Source organism: Colletotrichum paranaense, assembly GCF_030867605.1.
Source record: "Colletotrichum paranaense strain IMI 384185 chromosome Unknown Scaffold_1.1, whole genome shotgun sequence".
Classification (NCBI taxonomy): Eukaryota; Fungi; Ascomycota; class Sordariomycetes; order Glomerellales; family Glomerellaceae; genus Colletotrichum; species Colletotrichum paranaense.
In genome coordinates, this window is record NW_026848959.1 from 1,624,590 (window position 1) to 1,645,082 (window position 20,493).

The window sequence follows — 20,493 nt, forward strand, 5'->3', positions numbered from 1 at the left end:
GAATCAATAGTAACTAAGACTCATTCGTAATTCTGAGCCAACCCGGGGGACGTCGTCGCCCATTTACTCCAAGCTCATTCTGGCCTCATCGCCGATTCCCCATTGCCCACCCTCCTTACCCTGTAAAGCGAGGTTCAACTTGAGTCCCAGCGCCGCAGCTTCCTCTTCGCTCTTGGCCTCGCTCGCCCTACGACTGCGGTCCTGCTCCTTGTCGGCTTTGCTGGCGACGCTCTTATCCGTCACCTTCCGTCGTAATGACGGCGCTTTGAAAAATGATCGTCCGCCCGAGCTCGTCGAGAGAGTGGAAGCCGTGTCGTCCTTTTCTCTTTCCAGGTCCTTATCTGATAGGGTCAGGTCTTGCGCCGAGTGTGTGGGGGAAACCATCTTTTCTTCGAGCGTGCTGTACCTCTGCGTCGTCAAGGCGGGACCCGGGGGACCTGTTGTGGGCGAGCCCGGCCGGGCAGAGCTCGGTGCTTGTGAGGCGTCCAGTTCGTGTGCCATTTCGTCCTCCGAAACCTCCACAAGCTCGGCGTCGCGGTACCACTTTCTCCGCCGTGTCCAACGCCCCCATCCGTCCGAGCCGCGGCGTCCGTTTTGCCACTGACCGGCGTGTGTTAGTCACATCACATACACTCCAGCACTCACTCAGCTACAATAGTCAGAGCTCGCTCACCTTGTTGTCGTAGTAGATCCATCCATTCTTCCCAGGTTCCCCGTCATAGTCTATGGGTTCAGTTCCGTCGTCTGGGACCCCGTCAACCCTCCACTTGCTCCTTTCCACCCACCGCCAGCGCATGTTACTACCATCCTCCACCTCGGGCAGCTCAAACGTGTCTCGTGACGGCACAGGGTTATTATGTTCATCAGTCCATGCCGACCGTTCGTAGGCAAACATGCTCTGTGTCCAGCCCAAGCCCACCCATCGTCGCTGGTTCTCGTATATAATAAAGGTGAACTTGACACCTGCATCCTTGCTCGTGGCATTGTTGCCATGCCTGTGGGACTGCTTGCGCAGCGCCTTGGTGAGCTCCGATGCTGCCGGCTTGGCCTGCACTTTGCCATTCTCTGCCGCGGTGATCTGGACAGGAACGGCCTTGACAGGCTTCTCGAATGTTAAGCCCGTGACCAAGGCTGCCGTCCTTCGGATTGTGGCGCTGCGCCATAACAGCGTCCGGGCGACTCGCAGGAATCTAGCATGCCATGTAAGCACCAGGGTGCCGAAAAGCAGAGCCACTCGTCGAGTTGTGATGATGCGTAATGGTGGGAGCGTCAAGGCCATCCAGAAAGGCGTACAGAACAGAATGCGCACGAACAGCGTCGTCAAGGCTGGTCGTGTTGTGGCAGACGTAGGGGTTCGTTGAGTGCTCAGAAAGTCGGTCAATTCGAGAAGCGGCTCCAGCAAGAGGTTACATCGCCCAGTGAACTCCTTCAGTGTCTCGACAATCTCGTCCAGTGTCTTTTGGTGCCTTGTGTTCGTTGCCTCTGATTCGCCTCGTTGGTGACCCTTTGTTGTGTTCGTAGTTGTGCTGCTCTTGGGTGCCGACTTCTGTGCCTTGCCCGCGGCTGCACCTCCTCCGGTGTTCTGCGCGCCGCCAGGGTCCTTGGAAGCTGGCTCTGTCCACCCACTACTGCTCAGCGGACTGAAGCGTCTGCCATACATCCCCAGTATCAATGTCAGGACAATGAAGATCGGCCCCGCCATGCGCACAACGACGTCGCCATAAAGGACAATGGCCCAGAAGGATGCCAGCAGGAGGAAGCTCTCCCACGGATCGTCGGTCGTCCATGTCAACAGCCCGGCAAGCTTATTGAGGGGCAGGAGAAAGGGATGCGAGTATGCTAATGCGCGGGTGATCTGTGGCGGCGTGGCTAGGAGAAGGGGAGATTTCTGATGGACGATGATGGTGGACTGGCGGGAGGATCGGCTTGGAGTGGTCGCGGCGAGGGTGACGGGGGAGAAGGTCGCGTAGGTGGGCGGCGCGCCGGAGGGGCTGCCGTCGAAGCCGGAGCCCTGGGAGGGATCGTTTCCGGAGTCGGCATCGGCGCCGCGGTGGGCCTTTGGGGTCGACATGTGGACTAGCCAGGGCGTATCCTGCAGCAGGTGACGGAATGGTTAGCCTGGCTGTGGGTTATGCAAAGAATGGATGCGTAGGTGGGTAGGTAAATGGATGCAGCCGTGGCAAGCCGCCCGTCAGTGAGGCCGGAGGGGGGATGAGGTGTGCAGACTGGATGCCATTTGGGGTGGAATGCGGTGCGTGATAAGGTTGGGTGGGAAAGGAGAAACGAGAGGTAGAAGGCAAAGTGTACGGATAGAGAGGGTAGATGAGCGGAAAGGTTATGACGTGGCTGATGCGTTGAAGGATGCCAAAGCGCAAGTGGCAGCTGAGCAGAAAGACACAGACAGAGAGAAAGACACAAGAGACAACCGGGGTAGCTCCGTGACGGGCGTGACCGTGTCTTTTCTTTCAGTCTTGTCTGTGTGCCATCTGCTCCCAGCAGCTGTCCCAAGCTCAGTCCAGTTCAGCTCAGCTCAGCTCAGCTCAGCTTAGCGTTACTGCCATGAACAAGGCCAGATAGACAAGATCGGGAGGTAGACATTCAAACATCCCCGCCTCCGTTTCGCTGTCACTCTTTTCGGCCACGGCGGAACAGGGCGGAGCCGGTGCGCTTCAAGGTCTGGGTATCCGCAGGCTGCTCCGTAATGACGAACAGACTACAGGGCAAGGATGTGGTGGGCGAGGGTCGGGGGTGGGGGTGATTCGGGGGGGGTCTCTTCTCTCACAAAGGCAGCCATCAATGTCTTTGGTCCTCCACTGCTTCCGCAGACTTTCGGGGCAGCTGCGGCTTCTGCGCGTCTTTCTTGTCTTCGTTGTCGTGCTCGATGGTTGTAGAATGCAAGATTCGACTCGGATCAAGTATTGGCGGTTGGGGGGATTCGCTAGCGAAAGGGCACAGCGGTGGTTGTCGCAGGATGGTTGAAGAAGAGGGTTAGAGGAACGGAGGGAACGAGGCTTTCTGCAATGGCATGCGCATGTCCTCCCAAAGCCGAGTTCGATCGCAATTGTCTGACTCTGTGGATGGCAACGTCATCGGTTTCGGTCGCAGGCGGGCAGTCGTAGACTCGTAAGGTACGGTAGTCGAGTAAGGTAGTCGTGGATCAGGTCGTCGCAGTGGCTCGCTGGTCGCACATTAGAGTGTCCGTCGCGGCATCGGCATCGGACTGCCTGGATCTTGTCCGGCCTCTCTCTCTCTTCTAGTTTGCACTCGAGGCAGAGATTCGTACTGAGGGTCCTGTTGATTTGCAGCCAGAGATGGGATAGAGGAGGGCGAAGTGAAATAGGAGAGTAGTTGTACAAAGAGAAAAGAATCGTGGAATGGATCAAGCCGGGCAAAGTTGAGTTGAGCGCTGAAGAATTGCGACGAGAGCTACGCTGCTGCATCCAGCTGGAGCTGCTCCATCCATGGCTGAGGTACCTACCTGCCTTAAGCCGGTAAGGTGCGACTGGTCATCGTCCACGTGCCTGCTGATATTTGGGGTACCTCCCGCAGTACTTCGCATAGCTCCGGCCGGTGCTCAGGCTCACACTCAGTTCCTTCTCACCCAGCCTCTCACTCACCACCTCTCACATCTCACTTGAGCCCTCTCACTTCAACCCTGGCAATCACATGCAAATTCACAACCCAGACCGTAGACGCCCCAAGCTCCCATCCCTCCTCCATTCATCCATCCCCGGGTAACTCAAGGGAGGCAAGCTACTGATCCACTATTCATCCGAGCTGCAACTCATCCCGCATGGATAGTCGTGAGCATGCATGAGGGGTTCTAGTGCAAGACTCAAGTCCGGATAACAAATGGCCGATACTTAAGGTAACCTCCTAACTGAACTGCGGATCAACATCCCAATCTTATCGCCACCATCTTCACTCACAAACTACGGTACCACGTTCTTGAAACTCTCCCTCATACGTGTTTTCAACAATGTAATATCAATTTGTGCTGTAATTCTCAATCAAGCAGGCATGCGCCTGATACCGCTCAACTAACAACACATCTCCGTCTCAATACCAGCGGAAAGCTCTCCCACAACTAACAATCCCCAACGTTTTCCTTGTCCCAAAACTCCCGAATCACTATACCGAGCGATTAAGCAGCATCGCTTTCCGCCTCGGGCTATCCCATATCTCTTGCGAAAGCCAGTCTAACAGCCGATAACCGGGTCCGTATTGCGGTTCACGGTCAATGAAAAAAGAGAAGGGGCAAAAAAAAAAAAAAAAAAAAAAAAAAAACCAAGAGCCTAAACCCCATGACGCCGTTTAGTCGGTCATACGCAACACCGACCGCCCTTGAATTCCTCAACCGCAGTAGTATCTCATTTCAATACAGGTGCTGCATGTCTGGATTCTTTCCCGACAGCCATTTGTAGAACTTGGTCGCTTGTAGCTTTGCTCCGCGTTGGCTGCCCGTCAACGAGTTGGCCTCAAACACCAGCTTCTGCTCAACCTTCTCGCCCTTCTCCGTCTTGAGCTCCAACTGCACTGTCGTTCCCGCCATCTTTGCTGCCTTGACCAGACTAGCATCCACAACGGCCTCCATGCCGTCTTCTTGCTTGCTTCGCATGATGCTGCTCGATTCGTCCTCGGCGTGGAAGCGCAGGAATTTTCCCGGCTGCACCCAGTGCTGACTGCCCTGGTGAAACTCTGACACGTCGATAAAGTTCTCGACATCTCTCTTGCCTCCTAGAGCAGGAGACGCCGCTGCACTTCGGTCGATGAGAGGCGATTGAAGCGCCGCAGGTGTGACCCGAGGTGACTCCGATGCCCGAACTGCACGCCACTGCTCACTGTTGACCAAGCTGGCGTGCGTCAACACCTTGGGAGTGCTACTGCCCGACGCAGTGCCGTTGCTCGTGCTGATGACCACCGTCTGCTTGATCGCCCCTCGTTCCTGGTCATCGTGAGCACTGCTGCTGCTCATGCTCGCGATGCTCATGCGAGGATCAGGTCGGCGAGCAGCGCTCTCGCCGCTGGCCGCGCTAGCGCTCCGCGGAGGCTGAGGAAACGGGCCGTTCAACGCCGGCGACGGTGCCTCTTTGATACTCTTCGTCGACAGTGCGGGCGAAGGCTGCTGGCTAGCCCTCGTCATTTGATCGAGATGAACACCTTGACTGGGCTTCTGAGGCAATGGGTGTCGGAGTGGCGCTGGCTCAATAGCGCCTGGGGACGACTTGGATGGTAGAGGCCGACGGGCTGCATTTTCAGAGCCGGCTGTGTCGTTGACCAAGTCTGCAATTTGCAGCTTGGGGCTTACACGGGGAACTTCCTTGTTGAGGTTTGGCGATTTGGAAGCAGCCTTCATCGCGCTCTGGGCCAAGCTTGCCATTGATGCTTGGTCCATCTGAGACTGGTTCTCGCTGTCTTGCCGGGGCTTTGCATCCTCTACCGCCGGATGCGCGCTATCTTGAGCATTTGGTCTCTGAGAAGCTTTACTCCCCGCAATCTCAGTAAGTGCAGGCCGCTCAGTTGCCGATATAATCGTCGTCTGGCTCGAGCCTGGTGATACGGTGCTCACAGGCGCGCTGTCATCAGGTTGAGGAGCGGAATTGGGAACTGAGGTCGGCCCGTTCACAGCAATCTCTGCGGGTGCTGACTGAGGTGTCGCGGGGGTTCCAAGGGCGACCGCAACACGTCCTCCATTGGTGTTCGCAGTGACGGGTGTCGCGTTCCCCTTGCTATCGTTTTGATCCTTGGACGGCGTTAATTGGACAGCATCGTCCATTGCCACATCATCCCTATCGACCACCGTCTTCTCTTTCTTGGCCGACAGACGAGTGCCAGCAGCAGCTCCAGATCTCCCCGTCATCCAACCATTCTCGCTCAGCCGCGACGTAGGCCGCACCTCCTGAGTGCTCCGTCTGAGAGGCTGCTGAGGCGTAGTTGGGCCCTCGTCGATATCCGCCATGTCGTCATCTGAATCCTGGCCATTCCGGCGCTTCGGTTCCACGTAGTCTTCGTCATCCGAATCGTCAGCTGGAGGAGGATTGTCGCCAAAGTCGTACATGTCAACATCGGGTACAGGGTCCGAGTCCGATGCCGAAGCAAATGACGGCAGCTTCGCGGGAATTGTCCCCGTCGTCGCCGTCTCTGTCGTCGACTCCAATTCTGCTCCTGCCGGTGATTGACTTGCCTGCACATGGGCCAGCATGGCCTCGAACGAGTCGTACCCACGGATCTCAGCATACTTCTTTCTCGCGTTGTTGGCCGGGTCCAAGGGATCGGTGGATCGGTCAGGGTCGTCAAGCAGCAAAGGCTTCAGAATGAATTTAACGCCAAGCCAACCCAATCTGGTGTTGCCATTCTTTTCAAACCACAGAACGGGGACATCCCTATCCAACTCACGCGGCTCGCCATCTCCGTAACCAGGCGCCCAGCCACCAATTCCTTCGTCATTGTACGTATAGCACGTAGGCCTGATCTTCCTGTCGCAAAGCTGTGTGTCGCTGAGCCAGCCATCCCATCCGCACATCTTCAAGGATGTCCAGCCCAGTATCATAACAATGTAGAGCTTGTTGCTCCTTGGCCATTTTGCGTGGTAAATATCACCCGGAATTGGATTCATAATGTGATCCCCACCACGTTGCTGCTTATCCTCCTGTGATCTCGATTCCAACTTCGTTTGGTAAGGTCCCGCGCTATTGGGGGTTGCCTGGAATGATGAATCGGAAACTGAAGGGTCCCTGACAGGAGCCATCGTGTGAGCGGCCGATTGTCGTTTGCCACCAGATTTCGGGCCGTGCAGCTGGTTCAGGGGCTTGTAACCATTTTCGAAAGCAAGGCGGACACATTCGTTGTTCATTGCAGCGAGCTCCTCCGTACAATCCACGACGTGGAATCCGATAGTTTCGACCGCCAACTTGTGCTCCTTCTTCTGATGACCATGGGAAGCGCCGTGGAGGTGCTTGGCTGCCGCTGCGAGTGCATTCTGCTTGAAATGCACACCGTGTTCGTCGCATCGCAGAATATAGAAAACGTCCTCAAATTTGACGATGTTGTGCTTGTATTCCGCTTTGCCGTCCTGGTAAACTTCGGCAAAGGTGATCGTCCTGGGAGCTATTGACTGTGGCGTATCAGGTCTTGCGCGCTTCGGATCTGCATCTCTAGATGACATGTCGCTGGCATCCGACTTCCTCTTGGCTATCTTATGGCGGTCAGAGTGGGAGTCTACAGAATGTCTCAACCCATCTTCCGCTCGTAACATGGCGCCTTGCGCAAAATTTCTCCCATCACTCGCCTGTAGTCTATCCACGCGAGAACCCATGGGGCCAGCATTCATGGGCGGCAGAGGTACCCGGTTACTACGATCGGCTAGGTTGTGCTGAGTGCCATTGACAGGCTGTCCAGACCCGGCTCTCGGAGGGCCGTAATGATTGCTACCCAATGTAGGAACATGTGGTTGCGAAGGAAGCACCCGAGGGGCACCGTTTGTCACCGGGTTATTGACTGGCCGATTCGGGTGATACAAGGCTGAAGTTCGAGGTGAGACCTGCTGCTGGCCAGGTTGGTTATGGTGAATCCAGGCCTGTCCTTGAGTTGGGTGGCCCTGGTTGACCTGCTGTGACTGGCGACTTTGGTGGTCGAGTTGAGACGGCATCGGGGCCGAGCTGCCGTGGCCGGGCATTCCGTTTGTCGGCCGCTGCTGAATAGGCTGATTTGGCACCATGGGGCCTTGTGGTAGGGGCTGACGTGCCTGCTGGGGAGGTGTGCTCATCGGCATGATTGAAGGCGAGCCGCGCCCAGCTGGACCAACGCGCGCGCCAACAATCTGAGCCGACGGGTTTGTTGGCGTACGTCCTAGCATGCTAGCGTTTGGGGGATAACCGGTGTTGCGTATAGAGTAGTTGCCGGGCACGGGGAAACCTATGTGATGTTCTCGAAGAGCGTCTGCTTCGCGTCTTGCGCGGTCCTTTTCCTCGACATCACGCCTTTGCTGACAGGCGGCATATCGATGGGATCGGAGTTCGTGCTGATACTTTTGAAGAAGCTCGCGAGCTTTCTGTGGCAAATTTAACGTGTCGGCGAAGCGGGCCTCCTCGTCGAGATCGTGGCAGGCGTCACGCTGCTGCTGGGTGAATTTGGCGTTTACATTCTCCTTTTCAGCCTCAAAGCGGGCTTTGAGCGCTTCGAACTCTGCAAACCAGCGTTTACGATCTTGGTCTAGATCCGATTGACCATTTTGCGATATGGTCGCAGTGGAAGATGAGATACTCGCCATGACGACAAGATGGAGTTTGCTGTACGAGGATAAGTGTCTGTCTCGTCCGCTCGGCAGAAGTTTTAATCAAGGTCTCTGCTGATAGTAAGTTGACCGACTGACTCAGTTTGGACGACCCATGCCCGAGACTCGGCCACTACAAGAACCTATTTCAAACATGGCATTAGATACTGCATTTCAAGATATGTCAACCCTGCGGGTCAACGGCATTACGCAAGAAGAAGGTGGTATATCGGTCATGTCAGTACCTCTGTGTGAGTAGGGTCGAATGGAGTATTATCCACTCAATGACCACAATGAAGTAGTCTACCCAGAGAGTTTTCCTATGCGCTTCGTAATCCGCGAAACGAAGGACGGATAATGTCGATGATTAGTCACTTAGTCAGGGTGGAACTCTTGACTAGAGCTTGCAGACGGATGCGATGTCCTTTGCAACGGCAGCAGGGAGGTGATCCGTAAAGCAGTATGCCGCAGAGGGTTCGGGCGATGAGACTCGAAGACGACTCTGAGACAAAGGGAATCGTGAGATGAAGAGTCGACAAAAGGCAAAGAGAAAAAAGGTGATGGGGCCTCGCTCGGTGTGTAGTCGTTAAGATGAAAGGGACTTTGGCGTTGGTAGGCAGGCAGCGTAGGCAGGTGCGGCGGTGGTAGCGAGAAGTCCGGTCGTGGGTGGAGTTGTGTAGGTGGCAAGTCAACGACGTCTGCCTATTGGGATTGCCTGTATGGATAGTTCGTACGGACACCTGCTCGGTCCCGGTTAGGATAAGTTGCCAGGCAGAAATAGAGTGAAGATGAATTAGATCCAGATCCCAGATGCAGAGATGCGGGACCCCTCGTCTATCGGTATGGTGGTGATCGAAAATAGAACTGGGAGCTGTCAAGGGCGCCAGTACTTGCCACTTGGAAAGGTGAAGTCGTTTGGACCGGGGGGTGTGGGAAGGCGCAGAGTTTGGGTGTGTGGGAGGTGAAGAAAAGATGAAAGAAACGGGGGCGGGTGGTCGGTAAGAAGGCGGTAGAAGGATGACAAACAACAAAGGGTAAGAAGGAAGATGCAAACAGCGAGTGACTGTGAAGGTGAAGGCGAAGGTGACCAGCGATGACTGGTGATGGATGGATCTGGAAGATGAATGACGGACAAATATGTTGGGTAAGATGGGTCAAGGTAAAGAAAGAAAGGCAAGGTAAGGTAAGGTGAATACTACCTAGGTAGGTACCTCGAGGTGAGGCGAGGTAAAGGATGGGAAGGTACGGATATGGGGAGGGCAGGTATGGAAGGGCAAGGAGTGGAAAGAAAGGAAGGAGGGAAATTAGTCCATTGTTTTGGGAAAGAGCAAATGCTGTTGGGCCTGCCAATGAATGGCATTACTACTACATAATAACCGCCAGCTAACGTAGAATGACAGGTGCGCCTCTGCCGCCCGTTGCTTCCTCTCGAGTCTTATCATGCCATCATAGACAAGGTGAGGAAGGACCAACCAAACCGGGGAGTAAAGGTAAGGTAGGGTAATGTAGGTAAGGACTGTAAGGCAAAGTGAGGGTAAAGGGAGAGACTGCGTACAATACCTTGCTGGGTAGATAGGTACCCGGTAAGGCAAGGTAAAGCAATGGGAACCGCTCAGCGCCAAGTACGTACCTGACTTGCTTGCTGTTCTACTGATCCTCTCTGAGGTATTGGCAATCAGCCAGAGCCCGTGCCAACCGAAGAGAGAGAGAAAGAACGATCCTACTTTCTGTACAACAAGCGAGGTGTCCAATTATCCCTACGAATGAATACTCATAGGGGGGAGGGAGATGGGTGTACGGTGTCTAAGCAGGAGTGTGTAGCAAGACAAGTGGAATGAGGATGGGCCGAGAAGAATGATGAATACTTTAAAGAAGAAAAAAGCAAGACCAGCATACCGTGTGGAAGTACCCGTATCCGTAGGCAGAGTGCTCATTTGGTGGCTACTTGTACCAGACCAAGCTAGACTAGAGACAGCTGGAGTAAGGTACGTCTGACTGGGCTAGAGTGTGCATGTGTCGTGAGATAGATAATCTGAGAGAGCGTGTGTGAGGTGTGTTGTGTGTCAAGCACATGCAAGCTGTTTCTGGGGGGAGGGGCTTTTTTGGTTTATCAGCGCCTAGGTATTTTGCGCCGTACGGATACCTCTTACGGATACAGGAAATTGAATTATTGTCTGTCTCTTTTTTTTTTCTGCTCCTCCGCTTGCCTTTAAGGAAAGAGAGACATTGCTCTCTCAGACCCGGTTGGGATTGGACGACCCTACGGCCAAGCGTCTTGGAGGGATCGGTACGTATCTGCTAAGTTCTTAACCCTTTTCCAGGCCACCTCACCTTCCATTCACTTTGAGTTGCTGACACAAGGTACCAGGGTACGTACTACGTACACTTTTCTATAGCTGACCGCGTATCTTAAGTCCGCGCATCTCTCTCTTCACTCTCATCATCACTCCTGGTAGGTACCTAGGTGCATTGGTATTGGTCTCACTCTCACTCGCTCTCTGCCTCTCCATTTCTCAAACACTATTCTCTTCTCGCACTCGATTACCTGAATCTCACGCAATGGAGCCATCCGCCGCTGCCCACCATTCATCGGAAAACCTATTCTGAAATGGACGTAGCGTTCCGAAGGGCGGGTACCCCCGTCACAGAAGCTGCAGAGGTACATGCTTCACAGGCTCCCACTCACTCATTAAGGTACGAAGTACGGACGGTAAGGCGTACCAATCCATCCCTCCTCAACCGCGTATCCGTCATAATACCTTACCATACGAAGGAAGGTACGGAGCACTCGTACGCCCATGCCTAGCCTTAGCTACAGTGTTCCTATTACACTCGTAGCACGGTAGGCTGAATCCGTACCTAAGCTCCCCTTCAGCTCGGCGCCACGCCCACTCATTTCCAAGCCCGCTTCTCCAAAGACATCTACACACAGTCATTCACTGATGGTTCAACTTCCAATGAGTCCCAACTCATCCCAATCCATCTCAAAAGTATTGGACTGTGGCCGTGGCCTTCGCCTCGTAGTGTATTACACGTATCCGATTAGCCGAACATGTCCTCACCATTGGGCATCTCGTCGCATTAGGGTCCTCCTCAGCGAGGGCCCCCAAAACACGCCAATTCGCCGCTCTCAAACGCCGTCGGGCTCATACTTCCATGTTCCACCCCCCGACTTCCGAGTCCTTAATGATTATCTCCGGACCCGTTCATCCTTCTCGCTCTCGTGAAGGCAAGGCAGAAAAACTTTCAAGACACAAAAGATTGCCATCGATCCATCATCCCCGTGGCTCTAGCCTCTCAGTCGTCCCCCCCCTCCCCCTCTCATACACCCGGGGACCCACCACCATCACCACACCATTGATCCCTTAAAGAGGGGGGAAACCGAACCTGCTGCTCGCCTCTCACTGCTCGCTCGCTACAGGTCTCCATGGGCTCCATGGGCTCCAGCCTCCAAGCGAACGGGAGCAATCCGCACGGCATCTGTTTTGCCCCAAATCCCCGTATCACCCTGCGCCCCGCGCCCCTGGCAGGCTATGGCCAATGGCCGCCATGCTCCCATGATTATGTAGTTGGTGTATTACGGATACTCCGTTGTCCGTACTTTACCAGCTTACCATTGACCATCACCGTCACCAGTGAGTATTCGTACCCTGGCCTTGCGGCTTGCCATGCGTGCCATGCTATATGAATGACCACCCTAGTCGGCTCAGTGCTCACCTCCTCCTTATCTCATCTCACCTCACTTCACCTCATCTCATCTCATCTCATCACACGAGTGTGAGAACGTACATCACCGCCGCTCTTAACCTAACCGGCTTTACGAGGAAGCCGAAGCCTCGGATCGATGCGCAGCCACCTCACCCATCTTCTTCCGACTCTTCTCAAACACATTGGACTAAAAGACTGCATGGCAAAGTCTGGGCATGACTCTCCCACCGGTCTGACAGAACGTAATTCAGACTCAATCAGACCCTCACTGGCCAGTACTCCGTATCTCCGCGTACTCTACAGCCTAACTGGACCCGTGACTTGGCACCACTTGCAAGGCAGGGCACGGGTATATCGCGCCGTCATACAGTCCATAATAGCGTCTTTCATTGGTCTACCATTGAGCATTTTTGGTAATTTTCGCCCGGCGTCCCACGCGACTCATCACGGACCCCCTGCCAAACTATTACTTTCCTGGCGCATTTGCACTTTCACCGGGACATTGGATCAGCCTGTAAAGTCCGGGAGACGTTAGGTCGATCGGCATCGTGATCAGGGCCGTCGAACATTGGCTTGCTTGCACCTTGTTTCCCGCCCGCTTACGTAGTACAGCTTACCTTATTCCTCTGGGTAGTTCCCGAGATCCGCGTACCTTACTACTTCATACAAAGTACACGTTTTCACCCTCGGCTTGTCTTTCATCTAGCCTCTAGGTACTCCGTAGCTATGTTAATACGAACCGTGGTACAAAATATTCGTACAGCGCACGCACTAGGCGGTGGCACACACCCGACACCTGCCAACCACTCCCTCGTCCATATTGCAGTTCAGTCGAGAGAGTTGCGGATTCAAATTCTTAGATGATGCCGCTATTCCAAGACGGACCATAATTCCGCGTAGTCCAACTCAAAACATGCCTTTTTATAATTTATCCCACTCGAAACCGCTCGCTCGCCGTGTCCGCGGCCCGCGTGGGATCTTGTCCGTGGATCCAATTACAACTTGAACCCCCCTTTCCCGGAAATGTATGCACGCACCATGGACCAAACCATGCCCTGCCGTCTGCCGTAGAGATCTATACCACGGACCCGTCGCCGTGCTTTTCCTTTCCACTGCTATCTTATCACAGTAGAGCGTAATTTGACTTTTTGGCTTCCTCTCTAGCCATACGGAGTACATACGTACCACCTGATATTATGACCTTCTGCCCCCCCCCCCCGGGGCCGTTCACCCTCGATTGTGAGCCGAACACACACACAGAGGAACATGGGCAAAATCAACTGATACTTGCTGGCCCCTTCTTGGCGTCGGACTGAATGCGCACTCACCTCACAGGCGCACCGGTGGCGCAAACGCCCAACCAACCAAACTAACACAGAATGCTTGCAATGCTTGTTGACGTCCTTACCGAATGAAGAAACTATTTCCACGATCCACCACCACTCAAAACCAAGCTTCAGGCACGCACACATCCTCCCAATCTGTCCAACTGTCCAACTTACTCTCGTAGCCCGTTTGCCTGTATCGTAAATTGTTGGCCCTTCTCAAACATTAAACTGCTTCCGGCGCCCCACTGTCCGTCTCAATGATTACTTATTGGTCCTTAAGCTACATGACCCGTTCCGCACAGTCATAAACTCTCTCTTGACAGGTCATTACTTTAGCCTTTCCATGCCTCCTCAAAGCCGCCTCACGATACCGATACCTACCTGTCTGGCTCGGTACTCGTAGCAAAACTCTGTGCAACCCAGTGCAACTTCGTCCAGCTGAACCATATTGCTCCCCCGTTATCCGTCCTCTTCTCTATTTCTGTGACTCAACCCCAATCTGGTGCAACTCTAATATCTACTGCGGACGGTCAGTCCGATATACCCTTACGCACCCGCCATTATTCATGCAACTAGGTGATAGGGTGTGCGCGCTCCGCAGTGCCTCTATTCAATGCAGCCAACGAGCGTTCGGTATTCGGAATCCGTGTGACCGTAGACGTCCTGTCAGACATCAAACTACAACAATCGGTGGCTGTGGTTTGGATTTGCGTTCCTGAGACCTGAGTGAGCCGTGCATACCTACCGAGATACGTGTATCCCTGAGGCGTATCCGTACATTCCCCCCAATAGTACAGCTGGCATGCAGAGCTTGACTCAAATGACGCCATTCACATCATGGATTACACATCCATAGTCAAGCATGAAAGAAATCACGGAGGCAGAAAGCAACCAAAGGTGGAGGAATGAAAGTCCGGACAGCCCGGCCTCCTGCAGTTCATCGGCCGCAAGGAAGGACCCCCTCCATAGTAGCCGAGACTTCGTAATGTCGTACAAATCCGAGAATGACATCCCCTTCAATATCGGTATCCCACAATATGGGGCCCAATCAAGGATCTTTTTTTGCGAAAGCGAACAACTCTGTAACTTTGAAGGGACCCGTGCCTCTACTGTACAAGTTTGGGGCGAACCAGTCCCCTCTAGGCTCTAGCATTTTCTCTAACGCCCTGTCCAACGCAAGGTCACACACACGCACACACAGCCGCACAACGGAATTCGGTCTCCGCAACCCATATTGTTTTTATGCTACCTGTAACACTAACAACCTTCTGGAATGGGTGCTGGAGGCACAGAATGACTAATGAGACCGTACGCCCCTACCTCGGGAGAGGTAATCCGTAGGTCGACCATCTAGGGCATTCTTCTTATTATCACCGCCAGGCCAATCAAGCTTTTGATTCATTTCACGTCTCGGCATCTTTACCTAAGTATCCATACGAACACATAAACGTCAGTGTATCAATTGCAGGGCCAAGTCTTACAAACACTATACCCATTTGCGCCCAATCCCCGCCCGCCACGCATGTAATCAGTAATGGGAAGGGTGCCCGCCACACTTTCGCATTCATAGCAGCTCATGTGCCTCATTCTTACCGCCAGGCGGCAAAGCAATAGGCTATACGGGCATACAAGCTATTGCTAGCTTGGGATGGAAGGATGCTCTGATTTGCCGTCTGCTTCTCAGCCTGCATTGCGCCATCGATACCTACAGCCGCACTATCGGCCTGTCAAGTTGCGCATCATGCAAGTCTGAGTCAGTGAGAGCGTATGCTTAGCGAGTTCTACGCCTCTTGTGCACCATACAGAAACGTTGATGACTATCTAGATGTTTGAGCCTGCTTGTCTTGGTAGGTACCAGATTGAGACTGTCGTATCAGTACGGATACTGGGGCCTGATTTGATATCGTAGACGTAGAGTTGTGTTGAAACACTTGGCCTACACTATAGCTTCTCATATAAGCTGATTACACTTCTCATCAGCAAATTGATGAAACGGCAGTTGTGAGGTGGAACCTCGCAAATCCCATCATAGACTTCACCCGTCGTCCACATCATCGCCGAACGCTTCTTGAATCGGCCATGGCATGGCGGAGCACTCCGACCATAGACGGGGTTCCAAAGTCCCAAACTTGAATCCCTGTCTCACTAGGCGTAGATCACTAATCTCCATCAAAATTCGCCCTGGCCAACCGAGGGGCGGGTGATGCCAAGTTCTCATTAAGAGGGGCGCGCCAGTAAAGGATCACCTTCCTCAGTAATCACTAATAGCTGACATGACACAGACGCTGATCACTACAGAGTGCGAACTCTACGCATAGCAGAGTGCTTTTACAGAAATTCGTATAGTATGGTAGGGTTTACGAAAACTCGGACCGATACCGAAAATTCGCTGGGATGGGACGTGTGTCGAAAGCTTCAATACGCTTTGCATTCCTGCGAGGTTGTATGTTTCCTAAATTGTTTCTGCCTTAAGTCCCCGGAAAGAGGTGGCCCAAACGCAAACTAGCCGATAGAAAAAAAAAAAAAAAAAAAAAAAGAGCTCGCTATCGGTTCTACGCCGCTGCTAAACGGAAACGCTGTACAGTCATTAGCGGTGTACTCTTATTTTGCCATTTTAGGGCACTGTTCCCCGTCCGGAAACTTGCCTGATTCGTGCAGTTGAGACCGCTACCCAAACTCTGCTCCCTGGATAGCTCCGGGGAATGCAAAGTGTCAAAAGGTAGGTGGGTGTGGGCTGCGTGTGTGGATTGTGTCTGTCACAATGCCGAGCAGTACGGGTGCCCCTTATTAAGAAATCCCATAGCAGCCGTGTCAGTGTCCCTGGCCGAGCCACGAGGTTCTCGCCAGTCATCCCATGTTGCGTGCAGTGTCTTTGGATACCAAGTGTTCACAGGGGAGGGAAGTAGCCTATTGTGTCTGAGTAAAGTTTAAAGTTATTCTGGACATTGCGCCGACGCTCTACTCCGCAACAAGAATCACGTACGGATAGAGTCGAGAAGCTCTTCACTTGAAGTAAGAGGAAGCTCGGGTCTTATTTACTAAGATTGTCCGCGGGGAGCGTGGATTGCGGTTGGGTGGCACGTAAATATTTCCCGGCGCCGAAGACCTAGCTGTCTCTTGCGCCAATGTGTGCACACTCTCGGAATACCGGATTATCTTTCATGACCCAAGGTTAAGTAATGGTGCCCAACGGAGAAACCGAGGCTTAATTGCAGCATGGATTATCGCGAGAAAACTACCGCACTTTTGACCAGTGTAAGTCAATTCTCCGTGGCTACGTTTCAGAATTTGGTTCCAAAGCATGATGAGATGCCAGACTGTATGCATCTGTCAGAGACTGACGCCCACATCACGCAGACATAGTCCGCATGATTATGTCCAAGCCGTAACAACACCATCTCCCTATGCAGAGCTGTGATAAACAAGCTTTCACAACAAGGTAGGAAATAGAGACAGGCAACCGATGCATTTACTTTCTTTGACATGTAATTCGGGTGCCTCCGACCTGACCTCCAGAGAACACTTCATCAACGGCATCATAGAATGCGGTGAGATCAGCATCTATCGACGGATCTTTCTTGTAGGCTTCAGCACGCTCATGCACGAAGTCTGTCCAGATGGTTGACATATCAACCCAGTCAGTGACCTCGAACCCAGCTTTCTCGAGCTCTGCAATGTAATGCTCTTTGTCAGGCAAGTCCGGACAGGAAACCGAGCTTCTCAAGACCTCGAGAGTCTTGGCGTCCAGAGATGTTCGGGCAAAGAAGTCTTCAATGTACATCTTGCCTCTTGGCTTGAGGACGCTGTGTGCTTTCTTGAACAGGGCTTCTCGTTCTGGGATATGCAGGATGCACAGGAATGAGACGATGTGATCAAACGGCGCACCCATTTCAGCTGGGTCGAGTTTGAGGAAGTTGCCGTTAGTGGATGTCGCATTTGCCCCAGCACCCGATTTTTCGTTAATTGTCTGAGCAATGTCGTGAATCTCCTTTTGCAGCTCAATGCCAGCTGTCGTAGCATCGAAGTGTCGGTAGAGGTATCTGCCCGTGCCGCCGAACCCGGATCCGATATCGAGCACCCGCTCCCCGGCTTGCAGGCCCAAAGACTTGGCAGCCGTTTCGATCGCACTATCGCCCAGGTAGTGCATGCAGTCAAAGGACTTTGTGTCTTCTGCCTCCCATTCGTTCTTCTCCTTTAATTTGTCAAGCGTGCGGTGAACCCGGTTGAGCTTGTAGAGGTTCATGTCCGGGACATCGGAGGCAGTATTACGAATTGACGGCATGGTGAATGAGGGGCCGGTAGTTGGTTCGGGGTTCTCGGTCTCGGTTCTGGTCGGCTGATTGTAGACAAGAAGCCGAGTCAGAAAGTCTCTTCAGGTCCCCAGGCAGTACGAGCTTAGGGCCAAGGCTAAGCAAAAGGGTACGACTCACTGGCCTTTTGTACTGGTCCGTATGAGGAGGTAGCACGCGCCCTGGAATGGTGCCGTTGGGATACTTCTTGTTTTGTTAGTGGTAGCGCCAATTTACCCCTCGCCTTCACCATCGACGTCACACATTCGTCTTGCGGAACATTACAGGTCACACGTTCCGCCAGGGATTAGAGTTCCGTTCCGCGATAAAAAAAAATGATAGTGCCGCTGTGCTGAGAGATTTCTATGGTGAGACAGGCCAGAGACCTTGTAAGAAATAGTTGACGTACCTCGGTGAGACATTGTCTATCAGGTAGGATGATGCCACAATTGGTTACATGTCCCTGTAGTTGCATAAGTGGGCGTTATCTCAGCGTCTACCTTGATGGAGTCGAGGATCCGGAGATAAAGAGTGTACGACAGAATGAGGGGGATGCATCAGAGGCGCAAGGTCTTTGGAACTTCTCCGACTTCAAGAGTGGGGGAACCGATATGAGGGCTGCCGATTCAACACGTCTAGTCTTAATGTAGATTTGTTGCGGAATCGACGCTCAACGCCATTGAGTTTCAACTTTTATGAAGTAATGGACGGAGGACTATGGTTGCTCACCTACAACTGTAAGACCCCCGACTTTTCTGAAAACGCCACGGCAATTAGAGACGTACAACAGACACGAACATAGCCTTAAAGCAAACAATGAGATGTGCGGAGGAGCCAAAACTCTAGATCTCTACACTGGCACACACTCAATTACAGAAGGAGACAGTCTCATCCGCATAGAAGCAAGTGTCTTGATGAGCAGCTGCCAGTATCTCACCCAATCTCACTAATTTCAAGTATCATTCTTCCCTCAATTAAAAGAAAAGAAATTCCAGACTAGAACATCCTTCTTGTACTCTCTAAGCACGCCGGGGTCCATTCAATGCAAAATCTTTCAGCAAATTGAAACCCAAATTGGGCCCTTTGTTTTCGGTCGGGTAGTCCCACATGCTCGCAAATCCCGACTTCAAAATACCACAATGCTTTAGTTTATTCCTTACTAAGTCGCATCAGGTATTTTTGCCCCTCCCACGGCTTCTCCGAATGGTATCTGCGTTACTCTGATGCACTTCCTCGTATTGCGCGAAGTATATCAAGTCCCCGCCTTTGACGTCTGCATCAACAACCTGAGACAAAGGTTGGTTCCAAGCTGCTGGCTCCGGCACATCCTCTGTCATCGCAGCAATGTACCGAAGTGTTGCATTGATGAAAGTTGAGTTGTAGCCACCTATGGCAATCCTGTTTGGCTCTCCATGTGCAGGCAGGATCTTCGAGATAGGGAAAGTCGCCATTCGTTGAAGCTCCATCTGATGCATCGGCAAGCTCTTGGCATCAGCGATGAAGGTCGCCGTATCCTCCACAGTATCACCGGCGAAGATCAGCTGCTTCGAAGGGATGTAAAGAATAGTTCCATCAGGAGTGTGAATTTGGAAATTGTGCAACTCAACAGAGAGGTTGCCCACCTTCATCTCCTTCTTCCCAGTGTAGAGCTCCGTAGGGGGCACAGCAACAATGGCTGGGCTATCAGAAGCAAGGTCCTGCGTATTCCTCTTCACTGTCCGGGCCGTGATTTCATGTCCGACAATTGTGGCTCCCCCTTTGGAGAAAACTTCAGTACCAGCAATGTGATCATTGTGAAAGTGACTGATCACCACCGACATCTTGGTGACACCTTGGCTCTGAACATGACGCATCACAGCACCTGCATGGTCGGGAGTAATGTGAGAGTCGTATATGATGGCCTCGTTGCCGTCGATGATGGAATATGTCGATACTCCCAGCGTGAACGCGCCATCATCGAGCCAATTGGGCTGGTCGGAAGCGAAACGCTCTCCAGTACGCCCATCATAATAAGCAAATATGCCCGGATAGGGATTCAGAATGCGGAGACTCTGTAACGGATCTCCTCCTCTGGCTCTTCCAACGATGCTTGTCATCTGTCAGGTGATTGAACTTATGCGAGACTTGCTCCAACATACCCTAGAGGCGGAAAGGAAACGAGGGAGTCTCGTCGGGAAAGCCCGCAGGCGCTGACAAGGCCGAAGAAGCTCAGAAGCAAAATCTTCATCGACTGGAATCAGCAAGTATTCCGAACCATGCGAAGTAGATGCGGGAAATTCGTGAAATCTTACGGGCAGCATGTTAGCTCTATGCTGAATCTTGCAAATGATTGGAGGGTATTGTAGCAGGTGGTATAAGGACCTTTTTTTTTTGCAGCCTCAAGGGACACCGTCACTATTTATTGAATGCCGTCGTGAAGTCGCCAAGAATTCGTTGCCTCAACGTCTTCAAATGATTACCACGTCTTTAATTGCTGACTGTATATGCCATGAAACGGCATGAAACGCTGATGAACGTTCCCAAACCATGTTTCGTCTGAATTCGTCAATTCATTCAGAAACCGACAGCCGAGGGCTTGAGCTTAATTATGCAACTTTTCTGTAAAGCCTGGGGTTTGATAGGGCGGAAGCTCTCGGCCGATAAGATGAACTCTGCTTGTTTCGTATTGTGCCCTTTTAGTTAGTTAACCTATTCGTCTTTCACGACAGTGCTCACGGTTCCGAGCCTTATATACGATAGTAGAAAGAGCCAGATAGAGTAGGAGGAAAGCAAGTCAAGGAAGGTCCAGTCACAGGGTGGCTCGAACCACAGGTTTTTATAGATACTCAAGCCGTATCGGAAAGATCAAGTGCAGGCATACAGTTCCAAGGCAAAATTGAGCCAGGAGGTCTTTGAG

The 20,493-nt window shown here is 52.7% G+C and overlaps 5 protein-coding genes across 5 annotated transcripts; all 5 read right to left on the bottom strand.

Moving 5' to 3' along the window:
• Nucleotides 1-63: 63 nt before the first annotated feature.
• On the bottom strand, nucleotides 64-2,071 carry CPAR01_00575 (integral peroxisomal membrane peroxin; the record flags this gene model as incomplete). Its single annotated transcript, XM_060484866.1, has 2 exons — nucleotides 64-600; nucleotides 674-2,071. The coding sequence occupies 2 exons, from the start codon at nucleotides 2,069-2,071 to the stop codon at nucleotides 64-66; spliced, it is 1,935 nt and encodes a 644-aa protein (XP_060355723.1).
• A 2,304-nt stretch (nucleotides 2,072-4,375) lies between these two features.
• CPAR01_00576 (uncharacterized protein) lies at nucleotides 4,376-8,269 on the bottom strand (the record flags this gene model as incomplete). The annotated part of the gene is made up of 1 exon (XM_060484867.1): nucleotides 4,376-8,269. The coding sequence occupies one exon, from the start codon at nucleotides 8,267-8,269 to the stop codon at nucleotides 4,376-4,378; it is 3,894 nt and encodes a 1,297-aa protein (XP_060355724.1).
• Nucleotides 8,270-8,643: 374 nt separating this feature from the next.
• Nucleotides 8,644-9,632, bottom strand: CPAR01_00577 (uncharacterized protein; the record flags this gene model as incomplete). Its single annotated transcript, XM_060484868.1, has 2 exons — nucleotides 8,644-9,385; nucleotides 9,484-9,632. 2 exons carry the CDS (start codon nucleotides 9,630-9,632, stop codon nucleotides 8,644-8,646), a joined length of 891 nt encoding a protein of 296 aa, XP_060355725.1.
• Nucleotides 9,633-16,777: 7,145 nt separating this feature from the next.
• On the bottom strand, nucleotides 16,778-17,590 carry CPAR01_00578 (methyltransferase domain-containing protein; the record flags this gene model as incomplete). Its single annotated transcript, XM_060484869.1, has 1 exon — nucleotides 16,778-17,590. One exon carries the CDS (start codon nucleotides 17,588-17,590, stop codon nucleotides 16,778-16,780), a length of 813 nt encoding a protein of 270 aa, XP_060355726.1.
• A 1,176-nt stretch (nucleotides 17,591-18,766) lies between these two features.
• CPAR01_00579 (beta-lactamase) lies at nucleotides 18,767-19,897 on the bottom strand (the record flags this gene model as incomplete). The annotated part of the gene is made up of 3 exons (XM_060484870.1): nucleotides 18,767-19,685; nucleotides 19,736-19,827; nucleotides 19,889-19,897. 3 exons carry the CDS (start codon nucleotides 19,895-19,897, stop codon nucleotides 18,767-18,769), a joined length of 1,020 nt encoding a protein of 339 aa, XP_060355727.1.
• Nucleotides 19,898-20,493: the final 596 nt, after the last annotated feature.